At 54.6% G+C, this 25,549-nt stretch overlaps 1 protein-coding gene across 8 annotated transcripts in view; it reads right to left on the reverse strand.

Annotated features, from left to right (window-relative positions):
• ZNF362 (zinc finger protein 362) overlaps nucleotides 1-24,927 on the reverse strand; it is a 33,732-nt gene extending 8,805 nt beyond the window's left edge. The window contains exons 1-6 of one of the 8 annotated variants that reach the window (XM_084784647.1): nucleotides 24,709-24,927; nucleotides 12,760-12,885; nucleotides 8,263-8,326; nucleotides 7,855-8,101; nucleotides 4,293-4,620; nucleotides 3,337-3,561 (exon numbers count right to left, since the gene is read on the reverse strand). In XM_084784647.1, coding sequence (XP_084640773.1) covers nucleotides 3,337-3,561; nucleotides 4,293-4,620; nucleotides 7,855-8,101; nucleotides 8,263-8,326; nucleotides 12,760-12,797 — 902 coding nt within the window. In that variant the 5' untranslated portion in view covers nucleotides 12,798-12,885; nucleotides 24,709-24,927. Of the gene's footprint in view, nucleotides 1-3,336; nucleotides 3,562-4,292; nucleotides 4,621-7,854; nucleotides 8,102-8,262; nucleotides 8,327-12,759; nucleotides 12,886-13,291; nucleotides 13,399-16,022; nucleotides 16,380-17,586; nucleotides 18,935-23,953; nucleotides 24,101-24,708 lie in introns of those variants that run through there. The other 7 variants (XM_084784643.1, XM_084784644.1, XM_084784645.1 and 4 more) reach the window with 7 other exon arrangements.
• Nucleotides 24,928-25,549: the final 622 nt, after the last annotated feature.

Genomic DNA, 25,549 nt, shown 5'->3' on the forward strand with positions numbered 1-25,549 from the left:
GGGCTTCTGCTCTCAGCAGCAGGTATGAAAGTTCCCGAATCTTCCAGATGAACATAAAGAGAAGGGAGCCTGAGAGAGGCCTGGACCCAGATGCTGCCTGAGTCTAGACAAGGACACTATAGCCCAGCGGTCTGACAGACACGGGGTGAGAGGACAAGGGAATGAAGCTAACTTCATCGTGGTTAATATTTTATCTTTTTTAAGGAGCCCAAGAGGGGGCTGGAGAGATGGCTTAGAGGTTAAAGGCACTGCCTGCTCCTCCAGAGGTCCTGAGTTCAACTCCCAGCCAACCACATGGTGGTTCACAACCATCTACAACGAGATCTGGTGCCCTCTTCTGGCCTGCAGGTGTACACGCAGACAGAGCAATGTATTCATCATCATAATAAACAAATCTATAAAGAGCCCAGGAGACCCACCCTCCACTTGGTCTGTCTCCAACCTTTCCTTTAGGAAGTCCTAGTTAACAAAACAGAACGGAACGGTCTCCAAATGGACGGCCTGCTTCGTTTAGCCCTTCAGACGCATGGGGGGGAGGGGCTACAGGGACCTCACATCCTTACATACTAGTAAATTATCAAGGACAATTTGAAATCACACCATTCTCACCAACAACACGTGATTGACCTTGTCTGCAAAACCACACAGAACAATCGCAGTTGTTTGAGTGATCACCCCCACCCCTGTCCGCTTGAGTGACCCCCTTGTCTATTTGACTCACCCCCCCCAATTGAGTGAGACCCCCCAATCTGTTTGAGTGAGGCCCCCAACTTGAATGAGGCCTCCTTCCTCCTTTCTGCCATCATTAGTTCTGTGAGTAGGCTCAAAAGGAATCCGCTCTCCTTCCTACCAGAATATAATTGTCTAAATCAAATTTGTAACCGTGACCATGCCAGAAATGTCACATTTAAACACAAGTCTCATTCAGTCAGGCATGGCAAGCCTGATGGGACAGAGCCCCGTGCAAGAGTGAGGCAGCCACGGTAAGTGGCTGGGCCTGTTCCACAACTCACGGAGTTAAAGCCTTTTCTTTCTTCCTTTCTCTCTTTCTTTCTTTCTCTCTCTCTTTCTTCTTTTCTAATGTTTGTTCTGTCTTTGAGACAGGATCTCATGTAGCCCAGGCTGGCCTTGAACTTACTATGTAGCTGAAGCTAGCCCTGGACTTCCAATCCTCCTGCCTCTGCTACCTGTGCCCTACTACCTCTTCCTGGAGACAAATAAAACAACAAGAAAATAGCCCAGGAGCCTTGACACACTGAACCTTCGTCTCCAAAAAAGAAGGTGTCCCCGTTGCCACACAATCTGGCAGAAATCAATTAGCTCTTAACTCACCGATCTCTAATAATAGGAGGAGGAGGAGGAGGAGGAGGAGGAGGAGGAGGACCACATACACACATGATTATAATTCTGGCCCAGGGCGTGGCGGTCTCCAGACAGCATTTTGTACCATATGCTGTCATTCTTCCAGCCATGCCACCAGCAGGTCTCTGCTTTTTCATCAGTGTTGTGTCTCACATACCTATGCACATGAGACCAGCCATGTTTTTTTTTTAAAAGTCAAGGCATGACAACATCAGAAATTGCTGAAGCACACGTACACAGTCAGACCTGTGCCTGAGGAGGCACAGAAATGGGAAATCGGGCTGATGGCTTCCCCGGGCCATCCTGTCACTCATTCCTACCACTGACCCTACATACGATGGCCCACACCAGAGAAACAACGGACAAAGATCCCAGTGAGAGGAAGGCAGCTAACGACAGTGTCCCAGGCCTGGTAGCGCACGCTACAACCCTGGCCACTAGGGAGGCAGAGGGGGAAGACGCTAAGTTCGATGTTGGCCGTCGTATAGAACAAGTCCTTGTTTCAAAGGAAAAGGGGGAATTTTAAAGGGCTGAGATGTAGTCCTGCGGTAGCCAACTTGTTTAGCACACACAGGGCTCTAGATCTGAATTATTTTTTAAAGATGTATTTATTATGTATGCAGTATGATCAGATCACATTATAGATGGTTGTGAGCCACCATGTGGTTGCTGGGAATTGATCTCAGGACCTCTGGAAGAGCAGTCAGTGCTCTTAACCGCTGAGCCATCTCTCCAGCCCCTAGATCTGATCTTTTGTAGATTTAAAAAAAAAAAAATCAAACAACAAAAGTTTACCATGGCTGGAGATAAGGCCACATGTCTAGCACACATGAGGCTATAGGTCTGATTCCCAGCACCACAGGATAAGCAATTTTTAAGTAACATTAACAATAAAACATAATTTTCTAGGTGGGCATGGTGGTTCATGCCTTTGATCCCAGCACATGGGAGACAGAGGTCTCTCTGTGAGCTCAAGGCCAGCCTGGTTTACACAGGAAAGTCCAGGATAGCTAGGGCTCTGTTACACAGAGAGAAACCTTGTCTCAAAAAAAAAAAATCAAAATAAACAAGTGAATAAATAAATAAATAGAAAATGAAAAAATAATCCAGTTTCCTATATAGCTTTAGTCTGTTACAGGAGAGGAAAACATCAGCTGTCAGTCCTTACAGACTCCACAACCACAGTCCTTTCCCTATAGTCACGCAAACAAGCTGTACTTCTTCCCTCAGGATGCATGGAACACACTGACTATGAAGTTCTGAACCTTTACTTCTTTTAAACTCCGGTCTTTGCATCTAGCAAGCCAGTCTTTCCAGCGTCTCTACTCTCCTCCGCACACACTTTTATTTCCTTAAATCTATCTCCCTTCACGCACTCAGCTAGACCGTACGCACCACCGGGCAGAGCTGCTCTGGTTTGTTCTTAGAATTCTGTCTGGCACAGCACAGGGGCTCCGTAAATGTCTGTCAAACGATGAGTCATGTTTTCTGCTCAAACTAGGTCTATCTATGCCACAAACACCTAAACACTCACGTGTTGCCACCCACGGGGGACAAGAACAGCACAGGACACCAGGCCCTTGCTTTCCACTGCTCCCAAAATACGGAGGGAAGTAGAAAAACACACAAGGCAAGTATGAGACAGCCTATTCCTGATTCAAAGGAGACAAATGGTGTTCGGATGCCCAGGACCTGTAGGCAAAGAAGTACACCCAAACCAGCTACGATGGAGGAAATGGAACCCCAGGGGTGCAAAAGAGGTGGCCAGGATGTCAAGTAAAGGACACTGTTAAGTGCCAAGGGCTGTCACTTATGAGAGCTCAGCGAAGCTGGAGGGCTTCATCCAGCATGGCCTAAAAGGCTCATGGGAGAAATCCGGTCTTGACCCTGAGAGTAACAGACGCCTGGGAGTGAGAGTTCCGGGTGCTGCGCTCCAGGGGCCACAGCAGAGGATGGGAGGGAGGAGGCGCCTACCTGGTGTGTTGCTGCAGGTGGGAAAGCTGCCGGAAAGACTTGTCACAGTAGGAGCAGTGGTAGGGCTTGACGCCCAGGTGGATGCGCAGGTGCTGGGCCAGGTAGGAGGCGTTGGCAAAGGACTTGGAGCAGTGTGGGCACTTGTGGGGCTTGGCCTCTGTGTGCGACTTGGAGTGGATCTGCATCTCAGACTTGGTGAAAAAGGTGAGCGGGCATACCTTACACCTGCGGGGCGAGAGGCAGCGTCACAGCTGGGAAGATCCCCACCCGCTTCACACCAGGGAGTCCTTCTCTAGTGAGGAGACCATGTGCCTGGGGTAGATTCTCCTTGTGGAGGTCCAAAGGACATGGGCCCACTTGAGAAAGATGAGTAAGCTCCAGAGCAGGCCACCTTCTAGTCCGGAGGGAGAGCTCTGACCTCTGGAAACATCTGTTGCTGTCTGGGGGACAGGGCTACACACAGCCACAGGGGAAAACAGGTAAAGTCTTGCGTACGGCCACACCTGTGGTCCTGGGGGAGGAGGTTCTCACAGGCTAAGTCGTTCTGACCTGGCTTTGTGTTAGAATCTTCTAGAACCTTTCGACAAGTACAAGTGCCTAGCTCCCCACCTCTACCCAACTAGCTCAGAACTCCTGGAGGTCCAGCCCTGGCAAGCGGCACAGTAGCATGTTGTGAAAGCACATCACTTTTTTTCTCCCCCCACAACCCTCATGGGACCTGTACTCTCAGCACCCCAGGATGCTGCCTGCCCTGGACCCCCCTCTGATGGGCTAAACTCTATTCCTCTGCCTTCCTTCTCCCTGACGGCCTGGTACACTGGTGGGGCTCTACCCCGCTCTTTGAATCTTAGATTCCCCACTCCTGCCTCTGGGGTCCCACTTTCCAGCTGCAGGTACAGACCTCCACCACCACCTCACCCCCACCCCACCCCACCCCCACATGAAGAGCACCTCACCTGTATGTCTTGCCCTCCTTTGCCGTCTCACCGGAGGCCAGGATCGGGTAGGGGACAACAAGGACAGGGGGACCCCCTGGGTTCTCTGCCTTGATCTTTTTGCGGCCGCGTTCAGACTTGGGGGGGCCAAGCAGGCCATGGCCCTGGATTGTCTTGATGGAGTCCAGGAGGGGGGGGCTGGTGATCCCTGAGATGAGGGTGGGGGATGAGGCGATGAGGCGGCTCTGGCTGGTGGTAGTAGGCGTGGAAGGGGTACTGGTGCCCGTGCCAGTGCCTGGTGTTGACTCAGATGTACTCACAGCGGGGGTCCGGGAGGAAAGCCCCAGACCTAGGAAGACACACACATGGGGTACAAGGGTAAGGACAACTTAGCACGGGCCACCCAGCGCTGTCCCTGTGACAGGTCACCTTGTCTTTCTGAGGTAGCCCCAACACTAAACTATTACTCCGGAGTTTACTAAATGAGAGCTTGCATATATGTAAAACGCCTTAGATAAGTTATAGCCTGAGCTAAGTTAGACTAAAAAGTCAGTTGAGGGGCTGAGGGTGTAGCTTTTCAGGCACAAGGCCTCGGGTTTGCACCCAGTACTACAGAGACCAAACAGCACCTTGGAAATAATTCCACCCGCAGAAAAAGTCCCAGGCACCGAGACTTTCACCGCCGTGTTATTTATAATAGCAAACTTTTCAGAGACAACTGAATTATGCAAATTGGGGAAGGGCTGAGAAAACAGTGGTCAGTCTCTTCTTCGGAACTTCCCACTATCTTTGTTTCAAAAGGCCGCGTATGATGCGCACAGGACGCAAAGTAAACGGACGATGTGCACCAATGGGGTGGGGGGTGGGGGGCGGGGCGCGTTTGAAAAGTAATGGTTTAACTGTTTTCTGATTCTATGACAATAAAGTTTTTAAAAAGAAAGGAAGGAAGAAAAAAAGGAAGAAAGCCCTCCCAAATTCTATGATGTCAGTTTTTATTTATTTACTTATTTTTATCATAATTTCGCTTCTTGAGACAGGATCTTGTGTAGCCTAGGCTGGCCTGGCCTCGAAGTCCTGAACCTCTTGCCTTTATCTCCTACATGATCCACTCTGCCCAGTGGAGAAATTATTCTTTTAAAAATGAGGGCAGGGAGTGATGCAATAGTTGCCTATAATACACGTACTTGCAAGCCTGAGCCAGCGGATGTCTAGACTACACAGTGAAACCTGTCAGGAAGGAAGGGAGGGGCTACAAACATTTATAATAGCACTTATAGATAGACACTATTACAGTAGACAAAATATGATGTTAGTAGTTATCATCTGGCTCTATTTATTTATATCTATCTCTCTATATTTTTAAACAAGCCAAAATCTGTAGATTCAGGGGGTCTGTGCCACACCGTGGAGGCAGGAATGCACGCTGACGCAGCCTCCCCAGAGGACAGTTTGGCAATAGATATTGGAAGTTTAAATGTTCACAACTTTTAGCCAGGCATAGAAATCACCATAAAGACACAGCAGTTCATGAGCACAAAGGTCTCCACGCAGGGGCTTTCCACAAAAACTGTGACTCCACACAGTGACATGAAGTGCTTGTCCTCAACATGGACAAGGATATGGGGCCTCCACGGCCACCAAAACAGGAAAGCTGGGGTGCAAGAACACAGAGAAGTGCCAAGCTGTGCAAGGCCTCAAGGGTCCATCTACCCCAGAAGGCACACATGTCTACATACACAGACATGACACGGGAGCACACATGTCTACATACACAGACATGACACGGGAGTGTATCAGCATGGAGCCAGCCCCTGGGTGCTCTGGCCAGCTAACCCAGCCCTCATTAGTGACAGAGGGGAAATGTTTGATCACGGGGGATTTTCACACTTTGTTAGTCTACTTCAAAGCTTTCTGAATCTTTTACTTGACAAATTCACTCATTTTCTTAAACATCTGTGATTAAATAAAATAAAATAAATTACAAAGAAACATACATAAAAATACTAACAAAAAGCCAGGCATATGGTGTCGGTGCAGCCCTTTAATCCCAGCACTCGGGAGACAGAGGCAGGTGGATCTCTGTGGGTTCAAGGCCAGCGTGGTCTACAAACAAGTCCAGGACAGCCAGGGCTGCCCGGAGAAACCTTGTCTCAGAAACAAAAACAAAAATAAAAACACACACAAAAAAAATCCAAAAACCAAAACCAACCAACCAAACAAACAAAAAAACTAACAAAAGCAGATCTATAGCTAATTATTTTTCCTCTGTTTGGGTTCTTTGAAATTTCTAAATTTTCAATAATGACTGTTATTACCTTTACAATAAACGTATAATAAAAATGTCTGGGATAAAATGGCAAATAGGGGCAGTGGTAGTGGGTGGGGTGGTAGTGGGGGGGTAGGGTGGGGGGGTAGGGGTGGGGTAGGGTGGTGGGGGGGGTGGGAATGGGGGTATGGAATGGAACAGGACAAAAAACAAATTAAATTATGGACACAGCCCTGCCACAAACACAGCAAACACACACACATTAACGAACAAACAAAAAAGATGTAAAAGGAAAAAATGTGCTAAGAGAGTCTCTAAGATTCTGGGTTAAGGGGAAAGAAAAGATTCTGGGTTAGGCACCAGGGATTATGAGTAATTTTTTTCTTAGTTCCTCCTTTTCCCAAATTTCCCTTAATATGCTTATATTGCTTTTTTAATATTACTCTTGCAATGAAAAATAAATTTAATAAAATCATAATAACTGGAGATTTGCAGAGCAGCTGGGGCCTGGGGAGGCTCACAAAGCCCACAATTTTTGGGCATCTCTGTGAGAGGGGGCAGAAAGGCACTTGGCTGGTGGCAGAGGTGAGCCACTGAGGAGGGGCAGACCCAACCATGGTGGGAAACGCTGTGCCATCAGGACTGCAAGAAGATGCTGGTTTTGTACTAAAATCCTGTCCTTCAATGAAACGCTCGCACAGCCCATCACCAGGCTGCTGGGAGTCAGGGCTGTTTCAAAGCTCATACAAGGGCTAACTGGAGCCGCTGCCACCCCAGCATCCTTGGTCCTCCCCCACCAAACAACATGGCCGCTGGCCTTCTACACACTGCTCCCTCTGCCAGGGTCCTCCATCCTCCGGCTCCACCACCCTAGGCTGCCTTAAGCCTTTCCTTTTCTTTTCCATGGACGTCATCTCTTGTCTCCTACATCTGTTCACACTGCCGGGGGCGGCGGGGGGGCGGGGCGGGGAGGGGCGGCGTTTGAGTCCTCTGCAGACTTTGCTTTCCTAGAGAGCCTCAGCTGATGGAAGGGATTCTCAGAGTTCAAGGTCAGAAGAAGAGGACCGGGGAGCTATGACTAGCACGAGTAGCCCCTCTGCGAACCTTCCTCTATAATCCCAGGCCCTGCTCACCCTGTTCTCACCTAATCAAGTCCTATCCTCACCAAGTCCTACCTGGACCAGATCCTGCCCCAACACTCTTAGCCGACCTCGCCAGCCCCGCCCACTTCACAGACCCCACCCACTCACCCCGCCCACTTCACAGACCCCACCCACTCTTCCGACCACCAACTTCAGTCCAGCCTACTCAACCTACCTGTGACCGTGCTGGTGGCCGGCCTGGCATGTAGTGCCACGTCGGGCTGTGGCACAGACTGCGGGTGCAGCCCCGGCACCTGCTGCAGCTTGGGCAGAGACATGACGGCCTGGCTGCTCTCGGCGGGCGCCGGGGGCACTAGCAATGGCTGCTGTGATGAGGCTGAGGTGGGTGGCAGGTGAGGTGGCCGGATCTTCTCGGCCATCAACTGCTCTTTGATCTTGTTAATCAGGACCAGGTTATCCAGCTACAGAGGGAAAAGCCAGGTTGGGATGGGTGGGGGCCACACACCGGGGAGGGGGGCCTCTTCCCTGAAAGCGACAGCCCAAACCCTGGGGAAAGCAAAGCAGCTCCAACGCGGAAGGCGCGGAAGGCGGCAGCGGGGGCGAGGGGCGTCTTCAGTCTTACCTGGCTGGGCATGGTGGGAGGAGGGGGCCAGAAGTAAGGGTTGTTAAATCGAGGTTCGGCCATCCTGCGGGAAGGGAGAGTGGCAGCTGTGAGATCTCGTTATACCCCCTTGGGACTCAAAATTCTTCAGCCAAGCGGACCTCCCACCAGGCCCAGAGACCCACATTCCTGAACTGAAAAGCTAGGAATTCAGTGTCTCCCTGGGTGGACCTCAAGGGGCAAAGGTCCTATTCCGAGCAGGATGCTCATGCTGCCAGGCCAGTTTCCATTCCCCCCCCCCCCCCAGGTTTCAGAGCCAACCCAGCCGATTCTACACAGAACCCTCCCCCCACCCAAAGACAACCTGGAACCCTGGGAAGGCCTTTGTGGATAGCCGTGAGGCAGCCACCCACTGGGGATCCTTGCTTTTCTGCAACCTCCCCAAGGAAAGGCATCCTCTTCAGAGTACAAGAGACGGGGGGCCTTCTCCGAAGGGGAGGTGGCAGAACAATTCACACAGCCCCAAATAAGGATACCCTTCCACCCCAAAATTACACTTCTGGAAAGTCCAGGCATGGGCAAGTGTAACGTCTGACCTGCAATGATGGGGTGTCGGGGTTCTGGGCTTAAGGGAGGAGGCTGGGGAGACCAAGGGTCGACATAATTTGACAAGGTCAGCGGCAGCCCCCATTGCTGGCTAGTCCCATGGCAGCCTATGGGCTGGAGGGCCTGGGTAATACAAAGGCCAGGTCTCCAAGGCCAGCTCTGTCCTTCCTGCAGGGCAGGGGGCAGGGGGCAGGGGGCAGGGGGCAGGGGGCAGGGGGCAGGAGGCTGGCGGGTGAGGTGGAGAGGTTGAGTTTTCTGTGGTTCCATTAAGTCAAGCAGTGGCTTACAGGGGGACTGGGCGCACAGAGGTACCCACTGCACCTTGCTTCCCATCCACGCTGACTGGAAATCTTTCAGAAATCCCGTCCCTACCTGGTATTGCAGCTTTAGACCAAAAAGAAATGCCTGCAACCTGTGGCAGTGACACTGGGGCGCAGGGTTGGAGGACAGCGCCTGCCACGGGGGCACAGTCTAACCTGAGTGTCTTCAGAAAGAGCTATGGTATGGATCGCCTTTCGAGACCTTCACTTGGTTAAGGAGGCTCAAAAGGCTTCCCTGTCTCTTCTTATAGGTGAGGAAACTGGGGCTTGAAGAGAAGGAAGAGGCCGCCCAGCACCTCTGGGGTGCTAGGTTAAGCCTGGAAGTCAGATTACTCAAACTGCTTCCCCCGGGGCCATTTGCTTTGTAAATTCTAGTCCTAAATAGCAGCTGCTGTACCTATGTAGTCCTAGCCTCCTGAGAGTCTGCTCTCAGCGCCTAGGTCTCAGCAGAAGACTGGGGAGGAGGTAACCAGGACAATTCTGACCCTGTCAACCTTCTGTCCCCACAGGCATAAAAGGCCCTTCCCTCTACTCATCAAGCCCCAGGTCAGCCTCTTATAGACAAAAAGCATGTCCCGCCTGCCCATCTCTCTGACTACCCCAAGCCTTTGGGATTTCTCTCCCAGGAAAACCTCCAAGCAAAGACTACCAGCAAGGAGGCTGAGGGTTACCGGCGTGTACTGACACCGAGAGCAGGGACTCTCACCATGCCCACTTTTAGAAGTGAGGAAACAAAGTTCAGAGAGGTAGAGGGACTGGCTCAGAATTACACAGCAAGTAAGCATACTGCCGAGCCTCCCCTGTCCTCAGCTTGCCCATGTCCACGGCGTTGGCTCCTCAAGGGTTCAGGGAGAGGCTAGCCTCTGGCTGGAGGCTGGTGGGTATGTCTTGCCTTAGGGTGGCATGGCTGTGACCCCATGAATGAGCACAAAGTAGAGATGAGGGGAGGGGAGACTGGGGAGCTAACCTAGGGTAGCTTGGGAATAGGTCCGCCTGTCCCGTCCACCCTGATCTTCCCTGGCTTCCAGGCCCAGAGGCCATCAGCGTGAAACTGCAGGAAGGAACTCTGAGAGGCAAGCCCTCCTGCTCTCTGGCTGCTGGGTCCACAAAGTGCTCTCTGTGGAGAGCTCTTCAGAAGCCCAGGAAAGTGACAAGCAGGGAAGGCTTTTTGTTGTCCCCATTTCGTGGAGGAGATCTGCTCCAGGCTGTAAGGACAGGCAGCACCAGGCTTGGATGCAGCCTTATAAGCTGTTTTCCACATCAGGGAGATGGAGTGAGACAGGCTGCCCTGGCCGGGACGCTGCCCACCGCGCTAGGCTGCTTCCACACAGTTCTGGGAGCTAAGGGCTTGCCCAGGGTCCCACTGCTGGAGTCAAATAGACTCTACTGTTTATCACGCCTCTGCGTAGCCAGAGATAGCCCTTGCCTCGGCTACAAGGCCAGGCGCATGGAGGGTTTGCCAAGGCTGGTGCTCCACACAGCCCTCCCCTGGTCTTTCTCTACCCTTCTCCATGCTATGAGTCTGTCCATGACGTTGGCACTGGTGCCCACCTATCGTGTGCCAGATGCAGGGGACAGGACAGGGCCTGAGCGTCTACTGAGCTCTGGTACTCACTGGCAGTCTGGCATGTGGGTAAGGCTGGCCCTGAGGAAAGGTGTGATGCAATAGAGAGGCGAGGACAGGTACTCACTCAGGACAGATGGAGGAGGCCGAGGGTGCAGTGATAGGGAGGATGAACACTTTCCCAGTGCCAGAGTGGCATGGGACACTGAAGCCAACTCTAGGGCTTTGAATGCCAAGATGAGATAAGGGATGGGATGCCAGCGGTGGGAAGGCAACAAAGAGCACGCTGGGCCAAGGGAGCAGTGTGGCAGAGGGGACACCAAGTGTGAGGGGAGTCTGCTGGGGGAAGAGGCCAAAGCCAAGCCTGCTGGGGGCTAAGAGGACAAAGGAGACACACTGGTAGTCAGCTGGGGCCTTCAGCACTGGGCAGAAGCCAAGGCTGGGAGCAGGGAGCCACACACCTTGACCCTCACCTTTGCAATCCACCCACAACTGTCATTTGTTTTCCTTGTTCTAAAAGGCAAAGGAAGCTTAATTGTGGGTGGCTGACACTGTCTCCTGGAGTTGTTTCACAAACACTGAGTCAAACCAGGGACCAGCGCTGGGGAACCCACGGCCAGTCAGACGCGCCTTGTCTTTCAAAACAGTGACCAGGGCCTCAGGGAAGAGCTCTCACCTATGACGCCTTCTACACGCCACCAGACCACTCCCAGAGCCACCTGGGCCCATGAGGTGTTTCTGGGGCTTCTTGCCTTTGGGATCTCTTTCACATCTTCCTGCCCAGCCCTCCACAGTGGGCATCTCAGAACGGGGCGGGACGCCCATCCCATAGAGGCTCAGCACCAGTGGCCTATCTACTTGGGAGCCGTAAATACCCACAAGCACGAGCCTCCACCTGGCGTTTTGGCCCAGCTCCCTGCTGCCCCTGCCTTTCTTTCTCAGGCTGTCTCTCAGAAGCTGCTCTGCATCAGTCGGCCAGGCCTTTGCTGGCCTTTACTTTGTCCTGTGGCATGGCCCGCCTCCAGTCGCCCACCTCTGAGTAGGTCATAGACACACAGTGACCCTCCTGCCTCAGGCCAGCCTCAGCTGAGATGGGTTGAGAGGCCATTTTCAGACACTCTCCAATCCACCCAAACCTCCCCAGCAGGCCTGGCTGTGAGCACTTCCTTTGCAGGGAACAGCAGGCTCTGGTTCAAGTCCTGATTCTACCTCATGGAACGTGTGACCTTAGGCAAGTCACTTGCCCAGCTTCCAAGTAAGGGATAAGCTGTCTACCCTGCGGAGGTGAACCAGGGAGGACTCTGGGGGAGACAAGGCCTGCCTTGAGTCTCACAGAGTGAGCAGGAGTGAGCCAGCAGGTGACAACATCATCAGCAAAGGCCTGTAGGCAAGCGATGTACCGGTGCTAGGGGTGCGCAGCCTCCCAGAGAGACTGGCAAACAGATGAGCCTGGATAATCAGCCAGAGCCTGGCTCAGAGGGTGACCCCTAGCTCTCAGGCCCAGAGTCCAGATGTTTGCAGCGGTAGATAAAGTGTGGAATGTGCAGTTTGTAAGACCCTTATAACTGCCAGATATAGCAGGCTCTAGAGAGGCCAGAGTGGGTGGCAGGGGAATTCTCAATTAGAGGTGTGAGGCTAGGACTGTGCCTTGGCCCAGAGGGGAGTGACCAAAGGGGCCTGGCTACTCAGGGGAGCTGGTGGCCAGGGAAGTAGACGGGCTGTCCCTACAGTGTGGCCCAGACCTCTAGACATCGACAGAGACAAACACAGTCAACACGACATGCAGACAGCACCAAACCCAGACGGGACAGACATTGATCTGAGGCCACAAGCATGGGGACCCACGGGAACAGGAAGCCAAAGCCACCAACACTAAGTAGGGCAAGCATACCCCCCCCACATGACACCCCCCAGAGGACAGCAGTGAGGGGCACTCGGGACGCTTATGAACACAATGCCTTGACCCCCCCCCCCCAAGAACAAACCCCTCTTGGACAGACCCGCAGCCTGGAATCACAGGTTCCTTACCTAGAGGGTCCTTTCCCACTTGGTGAGCTTCTACTCATCCTTCAAGACCCAGCTCAAGTGTTCCCTCTTCTACGGAGCTTTCCCTGAACCCCCAGTCAGTCACTTCCTCTGTGTTCCCAACAGCACCTTGTACATGGGAATAATAATAACAATAATAATAAAATGACAGCTACCGTTGATTTAAACACCCATGCGCTGAACATATTATGATTCGAGTTATTGAATCTTCCCAAGGACTTTTTGTGAAATGAGCACTTTAACAGAAGTACAGCTCAAAGATGTCAATCAACTTGCCTCCTCCCCCCCCACCCCCCCACAGCAAGGGAGGGAGGGTGGAGGGAGGGAGCCATCCAGCCCTGGCCCAGCCTTACAGGGTCACATGCACTCTGGTGCAGTGCTTACTCAGTGGCTAGGAGACTATCTGTAAGCACTTCCCAGGTAGGATGGTATCTCCCTGGGCCAGCATCTGACCCAAGGTGGCCACCTACAATGGGCTGGATACAGTAGCAGGATATTTACAGTCATTACTTACTGCAACAGGCCCGTGGTACAGAAGAAGAAAATGAGGTCCAGAGAGGTTAGGCAACTTGGCTGAGGCTATGGAGCCCAGCACAAATTTCAAAGCAGGTCCCTCTGTCACCCTTTCCCAGAAGGCCTCTGGGGCCAGTCTAGCAAACTCCAGAAGGAGTAACTGAGGGAAGGGCACACTAGGTGCCAGGCTCTGCCACAGGGGGAAAGCACAGACTTAGACTGGGGGACATAGAGGACACACAGCCCACCGGTGGGCTGTAGGGGGCTGGGGACGCTGCTGCCAGGGTGGAGGAAGTGGATGTTATCAATTCTACTATTTAGGACACCCACCCCCCCCACCCCCCGCAAAGCTACAAACATTAAAACAGATCTGCCAAATCCCAAATGGGAACAGACTTCCAACAAAGCAAATGGGGGTGAGAGTGGGGGCGAGATGTGGGAGGAGCAAGACCCAGAGAGCAGGGAACCACGCCCACAGCGGGCCGGGACCCCAGGGGGAGGAGCAAGACCCAGAGAGCAGGGAACCACGCCCACAGCGGGCCGGGACCCCAGGGGGAGGTGCAAGCCTCAGCTGCTTGGGGTTTTGTCTTTGTTTCCCTGATTTCCAAATTCCCAGTCTTGGCATTCGGCTTCTTTTTAAAATGAAGACAATAAATTTATTATTTTAAAAGAAAATGAAAGAAAGTGCTTGGGAGCCTAAGGGGGCTAAGCTAGAGGCTCATGGGAAAGTCAGCTCAGCTGATGGGGGGGGGGACTTCTGAACCATCACACATCAGGCCTTTCACAGTCCCATCCTAAAACTAAACTGGGGCGGGGGAGGGGGTGGGGATGGGAGGCGGGGGCGAGGCAGGGGTGGGGGTGGGCGTGTCAGGAGGGCTTCCTGAAAGAGGCCACAGAATGTGCACTTTGACCCTGACTGGGATCTCACTTTGGGGCAGGGCACATCTGCCCCCTCACATGATACTCTGGTCCCGGCCTTCAGCTCTGGCCTCAGCTACTTCACGTGCCCACCCGTCCCCATCCCCTCTGGTTTCCCTGTCTCCATCCTCATCCTCCCTTCAGCTCTACTGCAGTCACTGCACCCTGTCCCACCTAGAAACATCCATCCATGGCTTCCCCACAGCAGACACAGTGAGGAGGACACACGTGACCAGCCTTGGCTGCCCTCTGGCCTCACGGCCCGTCCTTCCCACTGTACGAGGGCCAACCACACCGACACTTCCTCTCCCTACAGTGTCCACTTCCCTTTTTGTTTCCTCCCCTCCAAGGACGCCAGGGCCACTCACTGGCTAATTCCAACTCGTCCCGCAGGTCCTAATACACAGGCTCTTCTTCCTACATGCGGGGGCTCTGCTAACCCCACGTGGGCTCTGTGCCCTGTGTGTCCTGCGTGTCCATCACCAGGGTACCTTCCCACACCTGTAGACGTGGGGCGCCATCAGAAAGGGCCAGAGACCTTTTAACTGGCAGCACCTGGTGTTTGAATGAGTACATGAATGAATAGGGTGCTGTGCGCACACGGTTAGGTGGCGGGAACTAAAAAAACGTTACATCCTAGTCAGAAGCAAGTGCCCTCCGCTCCTCCGGGTGCCCCCTGCATTACCCTCGGTCCTGTCGCCCACATCTACCCGATCGCATCCTGACTGGCACAAGGAGGGGCTGGCTGCACGTGCGCTGACCCTAAAAGACGTGAACAGCTAGTGAACACAGCTGATGGTTCTGCCTCACCAGCCGTGAACAGTTAAAAGAGTTTTACCTGCCAAAGGAGCAAAAGAGACCATGAGAAAGATAACACCCAGTACTGGAGAGGACGAAATGAGATTTACACGCCTGTGAGTTTATCAATGGGTGTGTGAACTGGAAGAAGCCATTTCTGGAAAGAACCTACCCACAGCGTGTCAAGAGCCCAGGCTTGGTCACCCATCCCTAGGAAACAGCCCGTGGAGTTCCACGTACAAACGCTCTGGGTCCATGTGTTTTTATGGAACAGTCGAACTTGCGAGCAATAGGGAGGTGGCTCTGAAATTACTCTCTCCGTGACTGTCCACAGTGGCACCACTGTTGTGACTCGGTCAACATACACACGAGCCCATAAGAAACCAGGGCCACAGAAGATGCTGCCCAGAACCAAGCAGGGAATGTGGGGCTCTGACTCAGACTATGGGGGATCTGGCGCCCAGGCTACTACACTCATTGAGAAGTGCGGTTAATAACACACCATGGGTAGCTTAGGAGATACTCAGGAGCCAGGAGTCAGGAGGGCAATGAGAGATAAAAATCACACTCAAGGCTGGATGCCGGGAGAGGACCCGAATGCCAAGAGTCGGGGTGTCTGGGGTTTGGAACGGGGCAGAGACAGGGCTGCAGGCTGGTTATTTCATATTTGTCTTTTATGACTTTTCTACAGTGTGGCTATGTGGCTGTCTTGAGGGATGCTTTTAAAATAAAATCCAAGCTTTTTGCAAGCTTTGCTTGGAAAGCAAGTCACCCTGGCCTCCTATCTGAAGAGCTAAGCTTTCCAAATTTCCCCAAAAGAGAAGCTAAAGGTCCTACTGCAAGCCCCCAGGGTAGGAGGGCAGTTAGGAAGACAGACCAAGTGGATAGGCCAGCCTGCCTGTCAATCATTCTCCCACAGTAAGCCCTTTATAGGTCCCACGGCTTGGGGAAGTCCTAACACCACAGTTGGTCAGCCTAGGCCTCTACAAGGTCCTGTTGACCACATTCATTCCTACCCTCCAACCTCTGCACCTTCCACCTCCATAGCACCTGCAGCCCCCACCCCAAACAAGCTGCTTTTTATATGCCAACCTGTGCCACCCACCTGAAGGTTCTAGAGCTAGAACCCTGACATCAAAATCTCAGCTGAGGTCACACTGCCATGGGTGGGATGGTCTGTCACCTGTCTATCCCAGTTCCCCACATAAGCTGTGACCTGGGTGAGGGCAGCTTGTTTGAGGGTTCATAGTTACATCATAGCTACATTCACGGTGGCTTCCCCAGTCAAGCCTCATGGCTCAGCTGACAGGTCTTAGTCCAAGGCCATTGTTTCTGATCTTTCCCCTCCCTAACAGGAATCGGGTTACCCAGGTTCACACTCCTAAGCCCCACCCCCCATCCGCAGCCTTTCCTTTCTCATGCCTCTAAATGCACTGGTCGCCCCAGCAGCCAAGAATGGCGCGCAAGGTTAGGATCATGGCAAAGCCATGCACCCACCAAACTGGCATTGGGCAGGGCCCAGAGAGACTCCATGAGGCAGGGTCTCTCCATGCCAGAGGAGCAGGAGGGTATAGGAACATTCCTAGTACAGAGAGGGAACACTACTTAAGTCCCCCAGGAGGGCGGAACTGCACAGGCCAGGAGGCAGGAGAACCCAGACAGCACGTTGGTCTGAAGTAGGCAGAGTATAGGGAAGACACAAGCTGGTGGCCAGAGCAGGTCATGCAAGGGAGGGAGGGCTCTGAGCAATCGAGAGCAAGGTTTCCAGCAGGTAAATCCTTACGTGGCTAGGGGGGAAACGGCTGAGAAAGGACAAGCAAAAGGCTTTGCAAGAGAGAGAGAGGCTGAGGTGAGACTGTCTTCTACCTGGCTCTTTGAGACCCACCCACCCATCCATGCTCAAGGTCCACTCCCACAACCCCTCCGCCATCCACACTCCCCCATTCTATGAAGCCCAGAGCCCTCGCTGCTGCCCAGACCCTACCCCTAAAACTCCAGCCAAGCCAGGCCAGCCTTCTGTGAACCTCCTGTGAGAAACAAGGCTGACAATCCTGGATCAAATTGGGACATACTCTGCAGCCCCATAGGGCTGGGAAGGGCTGTTTCCACTGTCATGGCAGAAAGAGATGATCCTGGTAAAGAGGGCTGACGTCTGCACCCAGTGTCCTCCCTAATCTTCCACTCCCTGCCCTCGCTTAACCTCAGCAACTCCACACCCACCTCCAGACACCCAGAGGTGGCCGGGACAAGGACCTTCTCCAAGCGGAGACGCCACCATCTTATTGACTCAAATCAAGGGACCTTTCTCTATTGCCAGCTCCCCCAGGGATGCCAGGTGGATGAAAGTGACGACACGGCCTCCACCCAAGTCCCTTTAGTCCTTCTCCGGCATTTCTCACTCAAACTCCTCCCAACCACAAGAGAAAGATGCTGGGAACATTCTAGAAGGTGGCACACTCCCAGGAAGATGCCTAGAACACACCTGAGCAGCACACTGCCAGGACACCTGAGGAACCCTTACCCTGTCCTTCCACTAAAGTTCTGCCCAGCCCTACCCCCCACCCCCGCCCCAGCCCTTACCTGCCCTCCTGGTTTTCAGGGTACCCTTTGATTTAGGGTCAGGAATGAGGCTCTGTGGTTACCAAGCCACTTAAGGTCCTGAGTTGGTGAGGGCTGAGGGAGCGGAAACTTCTGGCCAACAGGTCTAGGTCTCTGGGTCCTTCTCAAGGGCTTAAACAATCACAGCTGGGAGGGGGAGGGCCTAGGTCTTCACAGGAGGCTGAAAGGATGGGTTTTTATAGCCAGAGAGCCCAGACGTGGGCCTTGGGATCAGAACGAACTTCAGGGCTCAAAGTTTCACCTTACAGGGTGAGAGTGGGGAGCGTGTGACAGTACTGCCACTGGGCTGCGGTAAGGACAGTACAGGGTACCATGCCTACGGTTCCAGGGCGGTGCCTGGCCCTGCATTATGCAGTCGCTACACAGGCTAACCTGCCTGCGGTAGGCTCCTAGGGTCCAAGGGGCCTTCTTCCACCAGTGTGGCTCAGTATCTGGGCTGCAGGAGCTTCCTGCGGCTCTTCTGACTTCTCCCCACATCAGGGCGGCTCAGCTGGCATGCACCCCCTCTGTCTTTTTCAAGACAGATCTCAAACTGGGAACCCCGACATGTGATCGTGACCCCTCCACGGAGTCGCTCTTCTGCCTCCCCACGAGGACAGTCTGTGGGCAGCTCAGCAAGGCTCAGGCCTGAGTAAAGGCCAGGAAATAGTGTGGACCCCCCCCCCAAGTAGAAGGGCTGGGTGGCCATGTGGGTGGGGAGTCCGGTGAAGACCCCACCTGGTTGCTCATAGCCTTCCCCTAGGTTCTCATGGCTACTGCTTTCTCGTGCTTCTGAGCGGCTCCACTGCTGTAGGCAGGATCCAGGCAAAGAGTGGGGGGCCCTCCTCACCCACCGGAGTGCAGGGCAGATACATGAGACACGGTGGTAGAATGCATGACTATGTATGTATAAATGTTACGTCTGAGCGTAATGCGGAGTCTACCTACCGCAGCCAGGTGTTCCCCGTCAGAACCCCCCTGGACCTGGATAACTAGACTATCCTCTGGAGCAGCGGTTCCCAACCTTCCTAATGCTGCAAAGACCCCCAACCATAAGATTATTTTCATTGCTACTTCGTGGCTGTAACGTCGCTACTGCTGTAAATGGTACTGTAAGTATCTGATACGCAGGGTGTCTGGTATGAGGCCCCGTGAAAGGGGTGGTTCAACACCCTCCCCCAAGGGGTCACAGCCGACAGGTTGAGAACCACTGCCTTGAGGAGCCCAAAGCCGCTGCCCAAAGTTCAATTTGGAATATCCTTTCCCGCCACCTGGGTGAGGCAGGAACCAGCAGGTTGAGGGCCCCTTAGGCCTCAGAACCAAGTCCCTCAGCCTGTCTGTCACAACTGATCTACTGATGACAGTACTCAGGCACCTGCCCAGTCCAGCCCCCTCCGCCTTCCGCCACCCCCACCCCACTCCCGCCCCCGTCTCTAAAGCCCACTTGTGGTCTGGGGTTCCAGAAAGTTCTCGTACCACCACAACCCTGACACACATCCACAACAGTTGGCTTCCTCAGTGTTGAGCATAGCCCTGTGTCCCATGATGGAGGAGAGGATGGTACTAAAGAGAGCTAAGCTACTCCTGCCCTTAAAGCTCCCAGGGCAGCCTGCTGAAGCCTGATGCGCAGAGAGCCCACCAGGTAAAAGCTCAGGAGACACAGCCCACTCCTACTCCCTAACCCCACAGTTTCTCCAGTGAGTAAGGAGATAATGCTACACAAGCATCATCAGATGCTCACTACAGGAGCAGGGAAGCATGTCTCCTTTCCCTAAGGACGGCAAGCCCGTCCAGAGACCCCAGACAAGGGTCAGCACCATGCTACAGGGGCCGGAGGGGCCCGGGGAATACTTGGCAGTTGCTGTGTGCCCATTCGTTCACTCACTCCTAAGATCAATGCCAGGCACCAAAGCCATCAGGTTGACCCAGGCAAAGCTCAGGGAAGCTGGCACTCTAAATGGCTTCCCGGGGTCACTCACCAAGAGGTGTGGGAACATTGTCCTAGCAGTGACAGATGTCATACTATGGGTGACAAGGGTCCCGGAGACAAAGTTCATGGCGGGTGGGGGAGTCCTAGGGGAGGGCAGAGGCTCTTCAATCAGGATGTGGGTACGGGTCGGCTAAGGCTGTGTGGGATCCTAGGCAGCCACAGAATGCTGAGTTCCAGACCCAGCAGTGCCCCCACATGCCACCAGCCTCCCCCACCCCACCCCCCAACCCCCAGGGATATGTTCCCTGACTTCTCCAAGCCTAAACTTCCTCAGCTGCAAAAGACAAAGCCCTGGAGAGCATGGCCTGGCACAAAGTGGGCACTCTCTGCTGCTCCCTAAGTAACAGTGACAGTTGAAGATGGGGGTCACAGTCAAAGTGTCAACGGTTGTGGGTGGGAAAGCTGCTCGGGTCGTACAGCTCTGAGTTCAAGGTCCATGATTTAAGCATCTCGCTAATGCCTAACAACAACTCCAAGATTCCCAGGGGAAGATGACGGACCTCAGGGTAACCTCATCTCCCAGGCACTGCCGGGGACACCACGGCGACTGCCGCGCCACACCTGGCTCCGCAGCCGTTCCTCACCTCTGCGGAAAGCCCAGCCACACCTCACCGGAAACTTGAGTGGAGCTGAAGCCTGCCTAGAACTTAAACACGTTCCCCTAGAAGACAGTGAGAAGTACAAATAAACAAAAACGAGCGAGAAAGGTTTCGGATGCCCAGAGCCACAAAAGAAAACAAGAAGAGGCCTCATGTGACAGTGGGAAGCTATTTACAGCAAATGGTCAGCAAAGGCCCCATGTTTGTTGGTGCCACCAACTATGCAAGGATTGGGGGGGGGGGGGGGGCGGGGGGACATTCCAGGCCAGGGAAGGTGCACAAAGAAGCTGGCGTGGCTAGAGGTGATAGGATCAAGGGGTGGCCAGGGCAGGGCAGGGCAGGGCAAGAGCAGGAAAGCAGAGATTGAAAAGTGGGCAAGGTTGGGACTTCGGAAGCCCCTTGTAGGCCCAGAATTTGGTTGCTGATTTTTCTTCTGAATGTTCAGGAAACAGTGGAACTTTCAGCAGGGGAAATAAAGAGGCAGAAAGGGACTATCATACCCAGATCATCGGTGTTCTGAAAACCCCCACCTTGGCTCAAAACGCCAACGCAGGGCCTAGAAAAGTAAGTGAAAATCCTTATGGGTCAATAAACACATCCAGAAATCCCAGCACATGCCTGGCCAGGGGTGGGAGACCCCCAAGACACTGTTAATTTCTTCCCTGTGTTATCAATGAGATCAGGGAGAGGACAGCACTTTACAGGTGCTCACCCTGAAGCTCACAGAAGGGAACAGTGTGCTCAGAGCCTCGAGACACAAATGGAACTTGATCTCAGGACCCAGGCCCACTGCTGAAAAGAGCCTCTGAAACTCTTATTCTTGAGGAGACAACCAACCCCTGGGAAGGCACCCGAGGCCTTGGCTTGGCTTTTCTCCCTTGTTGGCTTGAAAATATGACAGGGCTACATTTATATCTCCTACTTGTCCAACCTGGGCTACGGAAGCTGGACTGGATGGATGGATAGATGGATGGATGGGTGGGTGGGTGGGTGGATGGACGGACGGATGGACAGATGGACGGACTACTGAATCAATTAACAATAAACGAATGGGTGGACAGGGGAAGAATAAATGAATGGCCTAGCAACAAATGCACGAGCATGCAAACGGTAAGAATACCGAGCAACAACCTGAGAGGTGAGACAGCACCAGCCCAGGGAAGGGCAGCCCACTCACACGCCTGCAACCGGCTGGCCTCCGTTTCCCAAGATTCACACGCAGACTAGTCATTAGTCCGGGGGACCAAGCTATCTAGTGTGGTGACTGTCCCCCCAGCCCCAGCCAGCGCCCCTCTGCTGGGCCCAGGGATTCTCCAGCTCTCTGAGCGTTTCACAGAAGGGAAGGAGAAGGAGACCAGGGCTCCGGTCCTAGCAGGGGCCAGACTTTTAGCCGGTGGTTTCCTCTCTCTGAGTCCAGATGACCTCTCAGGGCCTTTCCATCTCTGACATTCTTTGGGGTGGGGGTGAGCCTCTGGTGTTTTTACACAGCCCCTGGGATCACCAGAAGAATTTCAGACCAAAAACTAGACGTTGGGACCGGTCCTGCTCACAGCCCCACCCACTTAGGAAAGGCCCACACAAGGAGTCTGCAAGCCTGAGTGAAAGCCCTCCTCTGCCATCGCCCGGCCCCTCTAGCCTCAGTTTCTTACAATTTAAATGAGGTCAACTGTCCCCACCTGAACATCCCGACCTCAACTCAGCTTTGGGGAGAGCCTGACATGGCAACAGCCACAGACGACACTGTACAAACTGTAAAAAGTTCCATTTCCTGGAAGATGATGATGATGGTGTCTGGGGAAAGAATGAAGGGGGCGGGGCCACGCTATTCCTGTTCTTATTCACGATCAGTTTTGTCCAAAACAAACCATCCCGGTGTCAAAGCTCCAAAACAGAGACAGGTGGAGGGAACCCAGCAGGGGGATGGGGGGGGGCGGCTCTGGCTCTCCTCTTACGGGGCAATATCAGTTCCTGTTGTTCAGAACCGCATTACCTAGGCCTGCCTAGCTCTGCAGCTCAGCTCTCCCAGACCGGCTTACCACTGCCCGCCTGCCCTCAAGAGCTCACACAGCCTGGTAGAGCCAGGACACAGATCTGAAGGAAGATTCCAGTGTTCTCCCTCCAGGAAATGGGGGGCGGGAGGGTGGAGGTGGGGGTGGAGGTGGGGTGGGGGTGGAGGGCGCGAGATAAGCACAAAGGCTCTGAGCAATTACGGCACAGGGTCCTCCTAGGACAGACTCCCAGAAAGGAAAAAGTTCAGAGTCTGTGGGCCTAGCCTAGCATGTCCCGTCAGACACCTCAGAAACTCAATTGATGTCCAATCAGGAGCCGTCAAAGTGGCAGGCAGGGGGGCAGAAAGGAGTTAAGAATACAGTCCTCACCACAAGGGCCAGGCAGCCAGCTACCCCTGTGTGTTTAGGGACCCACAGGAGCCACAGGCCAGTACCCAACCAAAACCCCACCACCAGAAGCCAACTCTGCGGGTCAAGAAGACCACCAATACCTGGCGGGGGCTCTTCAACTACAATCAACCAGACTTGCCCCAAGACAGGGCTATCGAAACTTCCTGTCCACCAAGAGGCTGTGGCCACCCATGAAGGGGAAAGCCTCCCTGCAACTCCAGCACAAGGAGTTCCTGAAGGACCCATGCTGCCGGGGAACAGGGTGGGGAACAGGGTCATGTCCTCACGGCAGGGGTCTTAGCTCCAAATCCTGGGCCTACTCTAAGCTCCTAGTGCCAGCCACCAGCTCCCTCAAATCTGGAGCTACAACGACACTTTGATAGGAGCCCCATCCAAACGACTCCTCCCCAAAACTCTCACCTCAACCCTAGACACACACACACACACACACACACACACACACACACACACACACACACCACCCCCACCCACGCAGCTCTGGGGAAAGCGGCAGTTAAGTTTTCCCAAAAACCCTGAAAGGCGGCTAGCTGGGGGAAGAAACAGAGAAGTGGGCCCCCCCATATCCTTTTGCGGCGTCTCAGAGCCCTTGGGGAAGGAAAAAAAAATCTTTAAAAAAAAAAAAAAAGCAAGAAAGAAAAGAAAACTTTCAGAGTTAACTTTAAATTCCCAACCCCCTCCCTCCCCAAATCACCCGGCAGCTTCTCTCCCCCTTATTTTTCCTTTAAAGTGTAATTGTATTGTGTCTCACCTCCCCGAAAGGCTCCCGGCTCTTTCCAAAGAAAAGGAAAAAAGCCAACCCTTCGGGTGCCCCCTCTGCTTCCAGCCGCCTCTCCCACATTCTCAGACAGTTTTATTAAAATCTTCAGACAAAAGAAAAACAAAAATGGCAGCCTGGCTTATTTTTAAAACAGGACAGGGACGCCATATTCTGCAGATCTGCAAAAAAACGGAGAAATCCGGCACTGGCCGCTCCACCGGGCCGGCAGCAAAGTGCGCGAACCGCGCCGTTTGCAATCCGTTTATTTGCATTAAGCCCCATGAATCATTGTTTACCGGAGAATTGCAGCAGGTTTGAATAGCCCGGCTTAGGAAAACACACACGCACACACTCGGAGACCAGCCCCAGACACGCCGCGGGAGACACTGCCTACCCCGCGCGCGCAGCCGCCGCCGCGGCGGCCACCACGGGCCGGGCTCGAGGCACCGGCGACCCCCGGGCCCTCGCAGCGCGGCCGCCCCGCGCTGACAGCGCTCGCGCCCGCCCGGCCCCCGCCCCGCAACTCGGCGCAACTTTCCCGCGGGCGGGCCCGCTCCCCCGCGCGCCCCGGGCCCGCACGGACCTGGCAGTGCTGGCGGCGCTCCGGGGACGCGGCCGCAGCCCCGAGCCCGGCGGCCCGAGCAGGGCCGGGCTGGGGGCTCCCGGCTCCGGCGGCGGCGCGCGGCTGGGGCTCGGTGCGGAGCGGCGCGCAAACCTTCCGGGTCGCCTGCTGTTCACTTCTGGGTTCTGCAGGCGCCGCGGCGGCGGCGGCGGCGGCGGAGGCCGGGTGTGCAGCCGCGCGGCCCCGGTGCGCTGGGCCCCGCGAGCCAGCCGCGTCCGGCCCCCCGCCTCTCGGCTGCGCAGCCCGCCCGGCCCCGGGGCTCCGGCGAGTGGGCAGCGCCCGGCGCTGGCGACGGCGAGGGGAGGGGGCCGGCGGGGCGGGGACGGGCCGCGCGCTGGGGGCCCCCGCTCGGCCCCGGGGCCTCGTCTCGCGCTCGCCGCCGCCGCCGCCAAGCAAAGTTGCGCGGCGCCCCCTGCCCGCGCCGCGCCGCGCCGGAGGCTGAGCCACAAAGGAACTCCGCGCCCCCCTCCGCCCGCCCGAGCCGCGCGGGGAGGGCACCGGCGCCCGGCCCTAGGACAGCCCCTTCCCCAGCACGGGGGATCTCGGGGCCCCGGCGGCCGCGGCCATTGTCCCGCCCAGACTCCGCTCCCGGGTGGCGGTGGCCTGGAGACCAGGGACTGGCTGGCCAGGCTGCCCCTGGGAGGGGGCGGGGAGGGGGTGTCCCTCCCTGGGAAACTGCAGGCTGATGCGGATCCCCCACGGAGGCCCCCACACACCTGGTGACAAACGGCCGTGCTCAAAATCCATGCTAAGATTTTTGTTATTTATTTTTGAAGACAAGGACGTGGGGGCGGGGGTGCAGAAGTTTGCACAGGCCTGGACACCGCTTCCTAACCCTAGGCCAGAGCCTCCGCCTCCGCGGTGGGGCGGCCAGGAGCTGACAGCAGTTCTTAAAGTCTATCAGAGGTGGCACACCGGCTGTCCCCCAGCTCCAGACCTCAGAGCCATCAATATGACTCCTCCTCCCGCCTCACCCTCCCCAGCCAATCAGTCACCAAGTCCTCTTGATTCGGCCTCGCGGGCTGTGTCAACTTCTAAACTTCACTTCTACCTGAGGTGGCAGACATCCCTGACTCAAAACCGGCTTAGATTTCTGTATGCGTTCTCCCTGCGTCTCCTTGCAGGCCTAGTGGATCAAGGCAATGTTGGCCCTCAAGAAGCATCCTCAGGAAGGATGGACACACAAGCCCTACTGTCTTCTAGGAAGTAAAAGTTCAGAGACACCGTGCTAGTTGGCCAGGAGCACCGTTCTGAAGCTTGGTCAGTCCTTGTGTAGCACAGGATGGCACACACACTGGGGCAGCTGGAGAGGAGGGCCCACCGAGGTCGGGGGTTCCTTCTCAATCAAGCAACAAGCACACAGTTCCTGGCATAGGGCAGAGGTCCAAAGAGCAAGTGACGTGAATTAGCAGGAATGATACGGTATTGAGAACACAGAGAAGGTCACTCCTCCTAGAGAGATAGGGACCATTTTCACAACATGGCTCTGGGGTGAGCCTGGTGGAAAAGCCTTTTGGCTTCCAGAACAAGAGTGAAAATTTCACTGGCCCGCAGTTG

This window comes from Acomys minous (genome assembly GCF_964271855.1).
Source record: "Acomys minous genome assembly, chromosome: 6".
NCBI lineage: Eukaryota > Metazoa > Chordata > Mammalia > Rodentia > Muridae > Acomys > Acomys minous.